General features: G+C 31.1%; 2 protein-coding genes across 2 annotated transcripts in view; one reads left to right on the forward strand and one right to left on the reverse strand.

Annotated features, from left to right (window-relative positions):
* LOC106682298 (uncharacterized) overlaps nt 1-2,094 on the reverse strand; it is a 12,556-nt gene extending 10,462 nt beyond the window's left edge. Inside the window, exon 1 of the mRNA XM_014423072.2 lies at nt 2,008-2,094. Within this exon, the coding sequence (XP_014278558.2) occupies nt 2,008-2,082 (75 nt within the window). The 5' untranslated portion in view covers nt 2,083-2,094. The remainder of the gene's footprint in view (nt 1-2,007) is intronic.
* Moca-cyp (nuclear cyclophilin protein Moca-cyp) overlaps nt 1-17,471 on the forward strand; it is a gene marked incomplete at its 3' end in the record, with an annotated part of 26,201 nt that overhangs the window by 1,490 nt on the left and 7,240 nt on the right. Inside the window, 8 exon segments of the mRNA XM_067046825.1 lie at nt 8,804-9,093; nt 9,192-9,279; nt 11,737-11,766; nt 13,074-13,213; nt 13,514-13,640; nt 16,364-16,468; nt 16,549-16,744; nt 16,830-16,925. Coding sequence (XP_066902926.1) covers nt 8,804-9,093; nt 9,192-9,279; nt 11,737-11,766; nt 13,074-13,213; nt 13,514-13,640; nt 16,364-16,468; nt 16,549-16,744; nt 16,830-16,925 — 1,072 coding nt within the window.

Consider the following 17,471-nt stretch of genomic DNA (forward strand, 5'->3'; position numbering starts at 1 on the left):
ACTCTATTAAAGGTACTTTAGAGGAAGATTTTTTTTAAATTCGTAATCTAAACCCTGTCAGAATGTTTCAATGAGCTTAAGACCTAGCTTATATTAAAGATAATTTAATTCTACATCGTCATGGCGAGCTTAGACAAAATCGTTATTGGAAAAAACGGGTTGTCACATCACAGGAACATACCCACCTTAAATTCGTTATTTCAGGTCCGTATGAGTTTTCGTTTTTGAGCTAGGCTATTCATAGACACACACAGACCGTTTTGCGAGACATGTTTTTTTTGTTTGTTTGGACACAGGCGAACTCAAAACGTTTATTTCCGTTGAAAACTCGAATTCGAAATTTTTCAGGATCGCCATATTTCCCCTTACTATGTATTCTATACATAGGTAAGTGAATGTAAAAAGATTGTTAATTTACTAGTAAGATTTTCCGTCTTTAATAAAATGTCATTTTTTTCGGTTAAATGAGATCTTATCATTGTTCTGTACTGTATACTCAACCTTTTATTAATTAATTGACTTAGAAAAAGCGAAGTGTTACCAGAAACACTCTGGACCCCTTCATAAAATATAGGAAAGAGAGGCCATCTTTGACTTTCGAGGCCTTTAGGCACTTCAAGCTATAGGGGCCCTCCAGATTAGAGATAGGTTTCGCTTGTTAAAACCATTAATTTATTTAATATTCGAAAAGTAACAAACATTAAACATTTACAAAAGATACTTTTCTTTATTTTTTATTAGCAAAATTATGAATTACTTCTTACAATGATATTTATTTATTAATACCAGCGATATCAACATCAATGATAAACTGCTGAATCTTTCTTGAAGCAACCGTACTTCTCAGTTCATTCTTGATACGATTAAATTTATGGATCGCAGAAGTAAGTGGAGGGCAGATGGTAGAGATATCACTAGTCAGGACAACTACTGAAGGAACTATTGTTTCCTCACTTTATAAAAAGTGCCGTAACTTTTAAAAGCACACACCGCGATTGTGAAAACATTCAAACAAACTTGCAACATGTTTTATTGGTTGAAAAAAATGTCCGTAATCGAACAATGCTTGGTCTACTAGTAATTCTGACGATCATAGGAGTAAAGGATCTCTTGAATCGCGCGTTCCAGGTCCAGTAGTCATTTACTATAAAGGTTGCACTCCCAGATGGGCAGAAAGTTTCTTAATGCCCCCTCCCCTTTGTGCCCCAGCGCCTATAAACTAGCCTATAACTTATTCTAATAAGTTAGTTTTCATATTAATATCCACACTGATTGAAGGCAGAGAATCACTTTCCAAAAACTTGGCACCGTGATTTCGAGTGGCTATCATCGCTTAATAATACTGATACTAAGTTTTAGTATTGCAAGGACCATCCACTTGTCATCTGCTATCTCAGAACTGTGATATGTTCAATTAATCATATATTTTTCTCTATTAATATAAATTTAAACCAAAGCTTTTGGAACTTCGTATGAATAAAAAATTAAACCAAATATATATTAAATTAAATTTAAGTTAGTGGCTCATCTAACTGAATAAGGATTTTGTTTTATTTTGAATTGGACGTATACAAAAGACAATACCAATGACTGGGGTTGTCCTAGAGACTATCTTAAAGCTAGTAGAGCTACCACAAATATGTGGAGAAGATAGTCGGGGGTTGATGTCAGAAAATAAACACTAATGAAAAAACAAATTATTAGTGCCGACGTTTCGACCTGAATTTCAGGTCTTCATCAGGGAGCTTAGCCAGAGGTTCTGGCTAAACTGCTTTTGTTAAAAGGGGTTGAGTTAAAAGTGGTTTGTTAAAATGTGTGACAGAGAAGTTTAACCACTGATGAAGACCTGAAATTCAGGTCAGCACAAATAAAGTTTTTTTTTGGTTTATTTGCGGACTGCACCCCCTCTCACCCTCCCCAACAACTAACACCTCATTATGCTGCTATAAATAAATTGATTAATACCTGCGGTATATCAAGCGACACACGTCAAAATAGTAAACTTACGAAATATGCTATTCCAACAATGATCGAGCCTAATCGTATTGAGAAAACAACACAGAAACTCTTGATGAAGACCATCCCAGTTCGATTCTGACTGGCTTTGTCCAGTGTACGATATCAGTAATCTCAACTATTGATGTTGTTCAGCACGCACGTTGGTTCTAAACTTTATGTGATAAATACCACATCCTTTCAGCTAGATCATATCTTCAATATATTAAACCGACTTTTGGAGAATTCTTTTTAACCGATTTAAAGGATACACATATGTATTGAGTGAATACTAGTTAATCAGATAACTCTACCCCTATTTTGGTATTTTGTTATTTCAAGTACACTAAACCTTTTTTGGGTCTTTCTTCCATCCTTAATACCTATTAGCATAACCTAGTGGGAACACCTATAGAACTTGTTTTCTCCCTCTGGACTGCTGGAGGAGAATAACCTTTAGAATGTTCACATAGAATCCTCCTGCAAGAAATTAAAGTGAATACCTATCAAACTTTAGGATCCTATGTGACTGGTAGATTAAATCCTTACCTGGTCTGATCCTGTTGTTGATTTATCTCCTGACTTTCTGATATAATTGCCCCTCACCTCTTAATTTTGTGCCTGGGCCGAACAAATACCTCAACTTTGGAATGGATGGAATGATAAATATTATTTAAATAAATAACAACTATTTTATTTTCATCTGTTTACCTCAGTAGCAGAATGTATACAGACATACTTAGGTGCACTTATGCATACACAAGCCTAAACCCAGATGGTACAGCATGGTGTATGTCTCATAAACTGGTTTCTTCTAGAACCAAATATTTTTAATTTAGATTCTGCAGTTCATGAAACTTTCTTCCAGTTTTCTTCAGTCTGGTGGTGTGTTGTGTAAATAAGGAAAAGTATCCAATATTTTCTAAAATGAAAAGGTGCTTATAGCGCAAATATTCATTTTCCATCTTGACAACAATCTAAAGCACTAAGCCAGAACTATAAAAGAATATTAGCGAGAAAATAAAAACAAAGACAACTAAGATCCATTGAGTTGTCTTTTTCAGTCTTAATTAATCTTATAAATTATTTGTCGACCTTGATTGATAAGAAAAGAGCTCAATAGCAATTTTCTTATTTGGCATAATCTAGAACTTTTATGAAGTCCTAAAAAAAAAAAATTGAAAACCACTTTATTTAGGTATGATTTTCTTTTTTCTTTTACTTCGTCGGACCAAGACTCCTAGTCTACAGAGTCCTACGCTGTTCTTTCTGATATTGCTTTATTCTTTTTCTTACATCAACGTTACAGGTTCTAAACCAATTTCAAGATTATACTACATGAATCACAGGTCAAGTGGTACAGCAATGGTCACTTGACTATCTCACAAAAGATTCATTTGTTATAGATATATTTGGATATATTGGACCAGTAAAAAATTTGAAAAGTAAACTCATAAAAGACCTCAGCATCAAATTCTGCTATAAATTTCAACAATAAGATTCAACTCTATGTAGGTTTAAAAATGGTTATTTATTGTGAATAAACGGTGGTTTTCAAGTTGCAATAAGTTAGTTGGGAGACCATTTAAAAAATTGGATTGCCTTTGCGTTAAAAGCCTATAAGGCTTCTAACTCCATGATAAATTTCAAATTTTAGATTTGTCTCTGATTGAATCTAAAAAAAAATCCAAAGTAACCAAAAAATACATTTTTTGAAATTAGATAAACTCAATTATTTATTTTTAATTTTATATTGAACCCTAATAAGTTGTTACAATAAATTGTTAACTGCAGCTGAAAATGGCAATTTTCAAGGTACGATATCTTTGTCAGGAGATCAATTAAAAATTTGAAAATTCATAACTTAAAAGGGCTCTACAGCATCAAACACCATCATTCTTACAAGATTCACCATTACAGCTATAAGTTTCAAATTTTAGATTCAACTTATAGTTGTAAACAACAAAAAACTAATAAAAATGAAAAATTTTCATTGAAAATATCAATGTTGAGAGATCATTTCAAAATTTTCTAACTTTTTTTTTAAATTAGCATTTTTTTTATATGATTAGCAATTTTGTGTTCCTAGATTGAGTTAAATCTAAAAGATTAAATTTGTAATGGAGTTTAATACCTTAGACATCTTTTGCGTTAAATTTTCAGCTGATCCTTCAATTGAAATGTTACTTTTTCATTGAGATTAAAAATTTTAATAATTTATTAGAGTTCAAACTAAATGCTCGAGAAAACGTATGAGTACAATGTTGACTTAAACCACCTCTTTATTGACTTCCGACAGGCTTATGATAGTGTAGACAGAGAGAAATTATTAAGGGCATTGCAATCACTGGGAGTATCGAGGAAGTTAATAAGATTAACAAAGATGACCCTGGAAAGGACTAGTTGCAAGGTGAAAACTCGAGTGAGCATCTCTAATAGCTTTAGGGTTAACAGTGACTTAAGACAAGGAGACCCTTTATCACCAGTATTGTTCAACCTTGCCCTAGAAGTTCCCATTAGAAAAATAAGGATAAACCCGGGTGGCACCATTCACAGTAGGCTCACACAACAAATGGCTTATGCGGATGATGTAGTCATCATAGGGAGAACCAAAACAGCACTGGCCGGTGCCGTAGAAGAATTCAAGAGAGTAGCACAGGATTTAGGACTTAATATAAATAGTGAAAAGACTAAATATATGAAAACCTCTATACAGACCAGGGAGAGAAGAGAGAGATATTGTGGAGGTGGGGGAAAACATATTTCACAGCTCCAGTACTTTCAAGTACCTGGGAGGAGTTATGACGGAGAACAATAATTTAGTAGTAGAAATTAAGGGCAGAATGGTAGCAGGAACCAGATGTTTCTATGCCCTGCAAAAAGCTCTCTGATACAAAAGTCTTTCCTGGAAAGCAAAGCTTTTGTTGTACAAAACAATAATGAGGCCAGTGGTAATGTATGGCAGTGGGACATGGACATTAACCATGGAAAATAGAAGAGCTTTACTGGTTTGGGAGAGAAGAGTCCTGAGAAAGATCTTTGGAGCCGTTAAAGAGGAGCACAGGTGGAGAATCAGAAGCAATGACAAAATAAAGGAATTGTATGGAGAGCCTGATATCCTCTGTGCTATTAAGAAGAGCAGGCTAAGATGGTTGGGACATGTAGAAAGGATGGAGCCCTGCAGGCTACCTAAAAGGATGCTAAATGGTGCACCAGGAGGGAAAAGGAAAAGGGGCAGATCCAGGCGTCGGTGGCTGGATGATTTGGAAGATGATTTGAGAGGGATGGGAATAGAAAATCGGAGGAGTCTCGCTAGAGACCGTGAGGCATGGGAAAAAGTGGTGGCAGAGGCCCAGGTCCTACAAGGACTGTAGCGCCCAACAATGAGTGAGTGAGTGATTAGAGTTTAAACTAAAAGTTCAAATTTGTAATAGACATTTATGACCCCTTTAATGCCTCGAATTTTCAAAGTTTTAGCTGGTACTCTAAAAGAGAAATTCCAACTAGACAATCTTTTTTATTATAGATTGTTTTGTTATAGCTAACTATTGTTAATACTTGTTCAGAGTTGAATCGGAAATCAAAAATTTATAAAGGATTTCGATACCAGAAATTTATGTTATGAGTTTAATTTTCAAGTTTTTAACTGGTCACCCAACAGAGCCATTGCTGCTGGAATAATTAGATTTTTTGCTATAATTAACAATTTTGAATAGCTTATGAAAGTTTAAATTTACAGCAGAGTTTGATCCTATAGAAACATTTTATGAGTTTTTTTCAATTTTCACTTGAGATATTGAATCAGGGACATTTAAAAAACTTAAATTTAATATTATTTAAGTTTATTATTATATAAGGCAAGTGTCTCACCACCAGTTTTTTTTTTAAAGTAGTGTATGCATATCGTTATAACCACAAAAAGAAAAAAAAAAAAAAAACTGTGGAATTGTTAACTTAGGATAATTTCCTTTAAAACATTGTTGTAATAAAATTACTAAAATGAAGCAATTCCAGGTGGAAAAGAAAATTCACACCTAAATAGTGTAAAATATTCCAAAACATCTTATGAAACAATGTGAAAACATTTCCCAGATTTAATTTCTTGCAATAAAGATAGTTTGTTGAGTGCCAAAAGAAACTAAGGACATATTATTATTCTTTTATTAAACCCTGTTAATATTTTAAAAATCACAGTAATATTATGAAAATACTTTTAAATAAATATAATATATGTTTCACAATAACCTCGATTTTTTTTTCTCCCAATTCAAATTATTTCAAATATAACTTTTATAGATCGATACATAAATAATATACAAAAAAAATTGTAATACATAATGTCATATTCTTTTATCATACTTTGTGTAGCCTTATTTATTAACATGTAATGTCTATAAGTTGAAATATAATGTTTTCATAATAAATCTTTGACCATACTTTAATATTTATTTATTAATATATTATTGACAGAAATATTATTGATTGATAGGAGGCACCCAACATTAATTTGCCCCCACCTAGCTTCAGCTGATATTTGTTTTGAGACTTATTGTAAAACATATTATATATAAATAAATTTAAATTAAAAAAGGAATTTCCAAGGTTCTTGAAAAGGGGGGGGCGCTCACCGATTGAAGAACGATTTAATATTGTTTAACGTGAACGAAAATTTCGAACTCAATATATTTCAAGAAATTAATTATTTCTTTGTATATAATAATTGGTATATTGATCGAAGAAAACATTTTGAAAATAATTGTAATGAAAACTGTATAATGGCTACACTGACATAAGCTTTGCAGTGGCCAATTGTGGACTGTTGGTGTTTATCGTTATTGGTTATAAGAGTGCCGCATTTACTTACTTATTTTCAGAGTTAGTGTTAATTTATTGACAGCTTTGGTAAGTTTATTTTATTTAGTTTGATATTAACATTATTTTTAAATTGACTCCTGTTTTCACCATGTTCGTACTAAGTACAGTTTTAGTAATAATGTTCGGTCTGTTACATATATTTCAATTACATATACTTCATGTTTAAGTGAACCTCTATTTCATTTTGTCAATGGATTAGTATTTTTATGGCTTTATTTCTCTCTTTTAAACTTAATACAGCTTTTTCATGATGTGATTATTGTAGCCCTTAAGCATCAGATAAGTATTCATGATTAGGTCAAGTTTGTTCAAGTCTTTCCTAATGTTATTTATTAATAATACTTAGAAGAGTTGGATGCTCATTGTGAGGATTTTAATATGAAATGTTCATCATCATTGTTGTCTTCATGTATCTTATGTTTTTCTGATCATCGTTTTAATTTCATAATATTATATATATATTTTTATTTGTTGTTATGCAACTGCAATATAATCATTAGTGAGTAAAATTCCAAAATCTTAGTTATATAAATTAAAGTTAATATAAATTAATCTGCATTATCGTTAGATATTTTTAACGGTGATACTTAGTTAACTTCAATTTGTTAATGTGTTTATATTTAATAATTGAAACTATTTTATTATTTATATTTTCTAATTACTCCTCGTCAGCAATAGTGGTATCTGTGTTTTAATTTCTGCCATGCTTCATTATATCTTTTATATGTCTCATGAATTATTTTGGAATTTGAATTTTGGTTATTCTAAAATAGATTCCATTTTTTAGTTAATCAATATTTTTCATCTAATGTTGAGGTTTATCTTTAAATGAATATCAGTGTGATAAGGTATCTAGGTGAATCCTTGTATAATAATTTTTGAAAGTTTTAATCTTAGGATTTCGGCTTATTTTCTAATTTTATTCTTTAATGGAACATTAATACTTTTGAAATTGTTCATCTCTTTTGAAGTGAAGCTTGTTTACCAATGTTCTACAGCTGAAGTAGAAAAAAATTATAGATGGATTATTACAGTTGGAAGAGGTAGGAGAACAAAACTGGTCAATTCTAGCAAAACATGTTGATGTTGTAACAGGAGAGTAGGAGCTTACGGTAGCTTAACAATCCTGGCAGTGCTAGTCTGGTTGAGTTAGATTCTGTCCTTATACTCCTTTTTTTTTTTTAATTAAATTTTTTTTCATTTTTAATAAATAAAAATTTTAAAAATGTTCTTGCTAAATTGGCTTAGAAAATGGCTGTTTGAATCCTAATTATTATTATTATTATGGAACTAATATTTTCTTCCTTAAGTTATATAAGGGAATGCATGATTGTTATTAATTCAATTTTAATACATTACTTTGTTCCCAGACGTTTCATTTCACTTCTATAGGCCTTTCCCAAGGCTGCCAGAAGTAATTTTTTTTTTGTCTCTATGTTTTGTTCATTTTTCCTCAAAATTTCTGAGAGCTTTCCCCACCATCAGTTCCCATATTTGCACTGGTACAATTAAGTTCTTATATATTGTGAATTTGACAAGTAAAAAGTGTGCACACCATCAGTTATCTTGTAGTCGGTAGTCAAAATAATTGAAACTATTTTAGTTAGTAATGTTAAATTAATATCTGGACTTTCCTATTTTTGTTTTGTTCAAGAGATTTAAGAAAATTCGTAGAATCCTCTTTGTTGGTGCATACGTTACAGACACCAAATGAGTGTTTTAATTTTAAATTACAACAACCTCTGGCAAACCGTGATAATATTACAAGGAGTTATGTCACATAGTTCAAAACCTGTTGTTTGCATGTCTACAAGCAGATTATTAAAATTATTCTTAATTTTATGTGAATGTTTTATTTTTAGGACCAGTTTAATTGTTTAAGGAACTTTCGAATGGTAGAGGAAGTTTAATATGTTTTCATTTTGTTTTATAGAAAGAAAAAAATGAAGAAAGTGCGACCTCGAGTATTCTTTGATGTAGAGGTTGGTGGTATAGCCATAGGAAGAATAGTTTTCCAGTTGTATTCTGATCTATGTCCAGTTACTAGTGAAAACTTCAGAGCCCTATGCACAGGTGAAAAGGGCTTAGGAAAATGTATGAAGCCACTCCACTATAAGGGAATAGTGTTTCATAGAGTCGTCAAAGATTTTATGATCCAAGGTGGTGATTTTACTGTTGGAAATGGGACTGGTGGAGAATCAATCTATGGTGGAACATTTGATGGTTTGTAATTTATTTTCTTTTAAATTACTTTTTTCTTTAAATTTTCTATGCTTGATCTATATATTTTTCTCTATTTCATATAAATATTTTTTTAATAGATGAGAATTTGGAATTGAAACATGATAGGCCATTCTTACTTTCGATGGCGAACAGGGGTAAAAACACTAACGGATCCCAATTTTTCATGTAAGCACTCAACACTAGTGAGACGGTAACTGATATGATTCTATTATTTTTAGTCATTAGGACTGATGGTCCCTTTTCAAAAAAAGTTTTTAAAAAATGTATTATTCTTATGAACAATTTTTTAACTAATTTTATTGCTACAAAACCTACTACAAAAAAATATACAGCGGAATCCTATAGTATTTTGTAGAAATTTAACATACAGTGCAAACTCATTACTAATTCAGAAATGTAAATGATTATTGTGACCTGTTATTAAGCTAACCTTTAGAGGCATGCCTGAACTTGCAAAAATAATTCCAATAATTGCCATCTCCTCAATTACAATATCCTATAATTCGAGATTAATAGTATCTATTACATTTTATGGGAATCCGCTGTATATTCCCAACTAGAGATTCTATAACTCAATGTTACTACACATATTGGTAATTTTCTCAAAATAAGAGAATTTTTCTCCCTTACATTTTAAAGATAATTGCAATGTGATCACTAATAACTTAATTTCTCATGTGAGTTGGGGTATCAAATTACCTATTGAACTAAATTTTATGTTAACGTCTTTATGTGTAAAATTTTAGTTTAATGCTCAAAATCACCATCCCCTAGAATGTTTCCTGACAAAACTTTTGTGCTTGAATTGATAAATGCAGCAATTTAGATTGAATTACAGTATTGATCCTTTTATGGAGGCTGTGTCAGTATGTCATCACTTTTACCAAAAACATTTGTGGTTGTAGCCATTTTGAACAAAATTACACTCACAATTATATCTGTCCAAAAGATTTTAGCTCAGTCCTCTGCTCAAAACGGTTTTGAAGATCCTTCCAATTAAAGAAATACAGGGTGTAAATTTTACCTTCTCGTGGTAACTCTGATTCTATCTTAATATTTTACCAAATTCCCCATTTCCTTCCTGACCAAATGGTACTCTTCAAACCTTTATAACAACACAGTTGAGCATTTTTTATTAAAGCTCCCTAGCATGTTTTTTTTTTCATTATGAGCTGCTATATTTTTTGTTCCTTTGATTAATTAGATAAATGATTAATAAGTAGCTGTAAATATGTCAAATTTTTATATGCAATCATAACTTCTTGAAATTAATATTCTGTTGTTTGAATTCACAGTGCCTTGTAAATGTTTGTTTTTAATATTCCAAGGGGCTGTGTGAAATTGAAACTTAAATTAGTAACGTATTTAATGCAACAAAATTCAGATGTAAAGTAAAAACAATAAAGTTTTTTATTTAGGTGGGGGGGGGGGCAATCATGACTGAATTAAGAAGAATGTTCTCAGACATGACAAAGGTCATTTAGTAAAAATATGGGACTAAAAATGTAATAAATAAAAATTTTAGATAAAGTACATTTGAAATTCTGCTATTTTTGGATACTGACCCATATGCAGAATATTGTCAGTCCTATTTGGAGTATGGAGTCAATCTTTTCTCCATTGTACCATATTTTACCTTCCTTTTTTCAATAGGAAAAATATTTTTGATTGGATTTTGTTGTGATAAATACATCATTTTCAGAAAATACAAATTTTAGATTCATGAAATTAAGTATTCTTTAAATTTCAATATTTGTCACTCAAAATGTGAGATAGAAAATTTGTTTATGACTGTGAAAGATTATATTGCTTGAATTGAAGACGCTTACTATCTCTTTTGTTTAAAAAATGACTAACTACGTATTGAGGAATTTCACTAATGGAACAGTTGGTTGAAATTATTTATGTGTTTTGGAGAAGTAGTGCACTTGCTGAATCTAGATGCTCTTTCACATTCATCTTCAAATGATTTGAAATCATGCCGTATAGACTTTTTGTATAAACTACTTCTGTTTAATTTATTTTTATTTATTATATAAATACTGACTAAAGCTAGTGAAAAAAATTCAACCAGGATTTTAAAATGTGTATATTTTCAAAAGGTTGGGTTAATTTCAGTTAGGGGTTAGAAGAAGGTTCTTAAGGGTTTTTTTATTTATAGTTTTATGAGTATAGAATGAGGTTGCTACAAAGCAGTATAATTAATTTAGAATTTAAAGGTGTTGTTTAATTTTTGTCAAACTTTGTCCGTTTTTTAGCCGATTTTATGGCAAGTTTTAGTATTTTTTTGAAAAATAATTATCAGTTGTTTTTTCTTCATATCTTTAGTTTATTAAATGTCTCTTGATTTTCAACAATTTTACTAGAATTAAATTTCTCTGGAAAAAAGGTTTTCTGTCTCTTTGATTTGTTTACTGTTATCTTCAAATATACAACAAAGAGCACCAGCTGCTAGTATTTTGATCCGATTAGTATTGTGGAGAATGATTTATAGTTGGATAAGAGAAAAAGAAAGTAGCTATGCTTCTGATAAATATCTTGATACTAAGAGGTTTTGCTCTGTTGCTAGAGTCCGGTGACGAAGTAGTGACTTCTAACTCTGTTAACCATGTTTTGTTGTAGAACAACACAGGCTGCTCCACACCTCGACGGGTAAGTACCTATTTTGTGATTAATTTTTCGTTTTCTAATAATTAACTACTTACTGTATTGTCGATACAATGTCAAAGTGGTGTGGTTTATTTGGCAATTTCTAAAAAATCATGCTTTCAAATTAAAATTATGGTTACATATTTATTGTAGCAACCAATTTCTAATTTTGACTAAAGTCATTTTTTATTTTTAATTAGTGATATAAAATCTTCAGTTTTGTATTTTGTAGTGAATAGAAAACCAGGTTAAAATTCAAAGTAACCCTGGATAATAAAATTTGAAGATACACCACTTGGGCTTTGCAGCGACAATATACTGGTTCGAGTCAAGAGTATATTCACTTATGAATTTCTTCTTGATTAGAAAAGATTTAATATTTAAATGGCTTTAGAAGACTTTTAATAACATTGCAAGTTGTAGTTGGTTCTGTCGGAACTGTCAAGGAGATAATTGGCTTAGTTTGTTTTTAATGGTTAAAACTGGCAAAATGTTATTATTAGCATTTAAACTTTTTTAAAAAAAGATTAATTTTTTTTATCCAATGATAAATAAATAATTTAAATTTTTAAAAATATGATAATTATATTGTAGGTTGAGTACTACAATTAGGTTACTACCAATTTTCAAGAATGCTGTTACACATTTTTGATAGTAAAGGTTGTAAATGACCCACTGATGCTACTTTCCAGCCACAGAATTTTGGTAGTTCTCCAACATATAAGGGTGGAAAGTTCTATTACTTCTATTCTAGTTCTATTAGAAAATGGTTGTATGTCACTTAGTTTTCTCTCTTTCCATCAAAACCATAGAACACTTAAATTTACGTTTCTTTAAGAAATACATTAATTTGTGTTTTTCTTATAACAGCTGAACTGTTGTTTGTAGTGGTGTTGTGGTATTCAACCTACTATACAATGTTGAAATATAATTAATTCTTGTTAACAAGATCACTATTAAATTAATGGTAGCTTAATTTGGTGAGAATTAAACCCATGCCTGTCCTAACCAGTGATCCCTGCCTGGTTGCTGCTTAACCTAATTTCATTATTTTTATTTAAAAATTTCCTCCTTTGATTCTTTAAGTGTTTGTTATTTATCATTACCTTGTTTCTAAGTCATATTCTGGCCTACAATATGGTCTCATTTTTATTTAAATAAAAAATATTTTTAACTTAATTATCATCATTCCTTCAACACTCCTATATTACTGAAGTAATTGGCCAAAATAATATTATTAAGAAACTAAATTGTTTTTGGTTATTTTCTGTTGTGAAATAACAGCTAATAGTATGTTTTAACTTTTTTAGTGTGCACTGTGTGTTTGGCGAAGTGGTGTCTGGGTCTGCAGTTGTGAAGCACGTTGAGTCCTTGCCAGTTGATAGGGTGAGCCGCCCTCTCCAAGATGCCAAAGTGGTTAATTGTGGAGAGCTTGTGCTGAAAGCAAAAGGTAAGCTATTATTTTTCCATTATATTGAAAATAATGATAAAATTTTATATTGATTGCTTAGGGAACGAGGGGGACTTTAGTTGTTATTTTCAAAATGAGCATACCCATGGTAATATAATTGATTTACTTAGTTTTTAGTTTTTGTTAAATATTCTTTCATGGTTCTGAGGTGAAAAGAAACAATTATATCTTAAGATGGTTTAAATTGATTAGGAAAATAATCCTAACTGTATTTTTTCTTTTGATAAATATTCATAATAATGAATTAGTTAAAATAAGTGTATTATTATTTTGTTGCAGCTAAGAAGAAATCTGAATCTGAATCATCATCGTCGTCATCAGAATCTTCAGATAGTGAAAGTGAGGAGGAGGAAGAAAAGAAAAAGAAGAAGACTGATAAAAAGAAATCAAAAAAGAAGAAAGAAAAGTAAGTGAAACTTTTTTTTCAGCTTATAGTAATTGCTTAAATTAATTAATTACCTTTTGAATTATTATTATCGCCACGGAAAACTAAAAACTGAATTTGTGTAACTAACGGGCAACCACAAGCCCTGTTGGTGGTGGATATGAAAAAAAAAAGTGCTGTAATTTTTTTTATCATTCCCTGTTTATTTGGTTGGTTGGTTACTCGTATTGTATTTTTCAAAATTGTTTATAATATATAAGTTAATGATAAAAATTTGGGCATTGCTTCATACAGAAGAAAATACAGTCAAATATGTCCAAATTTATGGATTTGCATGACAAATATTAAAGAAAAAGATATTGAAGATGATTGTCAACTTGAATGTAGCAATGTAAGCTACCTGTTCTTGAGCTCCATCCATCTTGGCTTGATTTAGTTGATTTTGTCCTTTCTCAACAAAATGGACTATTTTATCCACCCTAGAAATAAACAATATATTAATTTTCCTAACAAAAAATAAATCTAAGGATTGTATATTATGCTATTTCCATTTACGCATTGTTTTGTTTTTGTCGTTATTTTCATACGTTTACCGTATATTGAAATCGTATGGTTGGATAATTAACTCATTTGTAAATTAATGCTAAAACACTCTTTTTTTAATACAAAAAATAAACACTTATAATTTTGTCCATTTTCTGGATTTATGGATTTGAATTAATGTTCAAAGAGGAAAAAATCAAATCCACCCTCCTTCTAACCCGTTCATCACTCGATATGTAATTTAGCTTTTGTCACCTTGCATTATAACGTCTTAATTTAGATACATTTTTAATGAAAATTAATATGTTACTTATTCTCAAAAATATTTAATTTTTTTTATTACTTGAGAGTGAGATCCTGTCCCAAGGCTGGTTTTAATCTCTGAGAAAACATAATGTTTATTAGGAAAAAAAAATCCTAGGAAATAAATAACAACAAACAATATTTGCAAAGATATATTGGCGATACATATAATATGACCCATATTTTTTTATGGTATCTATCCTCTAAAATAAAAAATAATCTTTGAAATAATTATCTAAAATGCCTCATATATTGCAGAAACTTTCAAGGAACAGGGTCGAAATGGCAAAGTGGAATAAAGGTTTGAGTTGCCACATCCCTAACCCTCTAATTTTAGTGATAAAATAATATTTCCCTGCAATAATTTCACATTTATGTTAAAGTTTGTAGAGTCAACTTGCTTCCACAGGTCAGAAGCTATCACATCCCTAACCCTCTAATTTTAGTGATAAAAGAATATTTCCCTGCAATAATTTCATATTTATGTTAAAGTTTGTAGAGTCAACTTGCTTCCACAGGTCAGAAGCTGTCAAAAGGCACATACCAAGTGTTAAATTTTTCTCTTAGTAATTAATCATAAGATGATATTTTTGTTTATTCATATTCTCCCTGTTACCAGAGTTATAGATATAATAATAAATATATAGATGGGAATTAGATGTAGTTCTGAATAGAGAAACAAGGATTAGCTGAGCTAGAGGGGTTACTGAAAGGGCACCAGTCTTTTGATGAGTTTATTTGCATGCTATTAATAATTGAGGGAACCAGTCTCCAGACATTGTAAAGGATAAGGTAATTGTAGTGGAGGGCACAAGTCGCCTGATCTAGCAGATAACAAGCATGAAAGAAACCAGCCCTCAAAACTTGACTAGATGGTAGAAAGTCACAGAGGTCTCTGAATAAGTTTTATTGATAATATGTACAATAATTTGTTATTTATAGTGTAAAACAATTTTATTTACATATATACAAAATAATAATTAATTAATTTTTCTTGATCAAATTGTTATGACTTGATGAGCTTCAAATGTATTCCTGGACCTCTGAGCAGGTTTCTATGGTCCTCTCAAATGTATGGCTTTACAAGCACTTTCAATTGCTACTTCACTATACCACATTGGATGTAGACACTTTATCTCTTATCAAATTATTATGTAGTAGTAACCACCCCAACTACCCACCCCATTGGAGTTCATTTACATGCTATTAATAACACATTACTCAATAAGTCCTGATCTGTCACATATAGGGCAACATTGTTGACAGACCCATGTGTTTTCCTAGTAGTACTAATCTTTAAATAGTACTTGTCAAGATTTCATGGCGCTCTGATGGTTAGTTTAGAGGTTACAGTTGTAGTAACCCTAGGTTCTTCTAATCTTCTAGATAATGGATAAAACAGAGTTTCGTGTGTTGAATAAACATTGTTTTTTGATGGGGTGGAAAAATACTGTTGAAGCCTACTTTTATTGGTATTTGGTGGGGGGAACAAGTCAGGCAAGTGGGCCTAGTGGTCCTTTTTGTGAACCTCTGACGGCTATCTGGGTTGCCACCACGCTTCTAACCAAGGTGGGGGTGTTAAGATTCATTCTTCGGGACCGCTGAAAAATGAATGTTAACTGCCCCAGGGAATTGAACCCACAGCGTTCCGAACTGAGCGCACTGCAACCTGTGCCCCAATCCCTTGTTGAAGCCTAACAGTGGTTTGATAAGCTTTATGGGGACTGTTCCAGGGAAATCCTAAAATGTGAATAGAAATTTCCTATTTTGAGGCTAACAATTTTTTTTTTTTTTTTTTTTTTTCGCTTTTTACATGAATGCAGCTTCGTTTCCTTTAGCGGTGAGGAAGCCATATAAAAATTGTCTTTTTCATGAATTTTAAGTTTTTTTGTTTATAGGGCTGGGTCAAGTGATGAAAGTTCAGAGATAGACGAAACACAGTTGCATCCTTTAGTGACTGTTACTAAAATTAATCCTGATGAAATACCTGAGGATCCAAAGAGGTAACAATTTTCACCATAATTAGGTATCATTTATGATGTGGAAATTCATTATCTTATGGTTAATTTTTTTTTTGTTTTAGTTATTTATATCGTGGAGATAAAGAAAAAGAAAAGGATGAAAAAGATAAGGAGAAGAGTAGTAAGAAAGACAAAGACAGAAATCGAGATAGGGACAGAGGAGAATCAAGTAGTCGTAGGGACAAAAGAGGACAAAAATGGCAACCATTCAGAGGTTACACCAAGTCCGGAAAAAAAATCAAAGGCAGAGGGATCCTTGTAAGTAAATAAATGAAAGTAATTTTATAGGTTTAACATTAAAATATTCTAAATATCAATAATAAAATCAATATTTCCATTGCAGAGATATAGGACACCTTCTAGAAGTCGATCCCGCAGCTTTACTCCTCCTCACTGGAAGCAGGAGATGAAAAGAACTATATCATTTTCAGAATATCAAGTATGTTTTACCAATTGATGAATATTTAAAATGTATATAAGGAACTTAGTCTATTTTTACTTCGTTAATCCCATCCTCATTTATTATTAATTACTGATTCTCCCCAAAGAAAATCTTTACCAGCCCTCCTTCAGCTATGATTAGTTAATAAAATTTATAAAACCTGTCCTTCCATATATCTCAGGGATCAGGTGGCGCCATTCTCTTTAAGAGAATGTCACCAGGAGAACCAGGTTTCTGTTGAGAATAATAGAAATTTCCCTCATTTATATAATTACCTGATAAATTAATTTAATCACCAAATATAAAGTTAACATAAATTATAGTTAAGTCTATCTCAGTAATCAATAGCTAACTAGAAATCAGTAAGATACTCAATAACTGTAATGTAAACAGTCAGAAGGCAGCCATTGGTCCTTACTTCTTCCTTGTCTATTAATCCCCATTCTTTTAAATTTACTATTCCTGGCAGCTTATCCTATACTCTTTCCTCCAAGTTTAGAGTAGGCACATAAGGATAACATACCTATTCTACACTATATATAT

Source organism: Halyomorpha halys, unplaced genomic scaffold (genome assembly GCF_000696795.3).
Source record: "Halyomorpha halys isolate HHAL.00 unplaced genomic scaffold, Hhal_1.1 Scaffold401.1, whole genome shotgun sequence".
Lineage (NCBI taxonomy): Eukaryota > Metazoa > Arthropoda > Insecta > Hemiptera > Pentatomidae > Halyomorpha > Halyomorpha halys.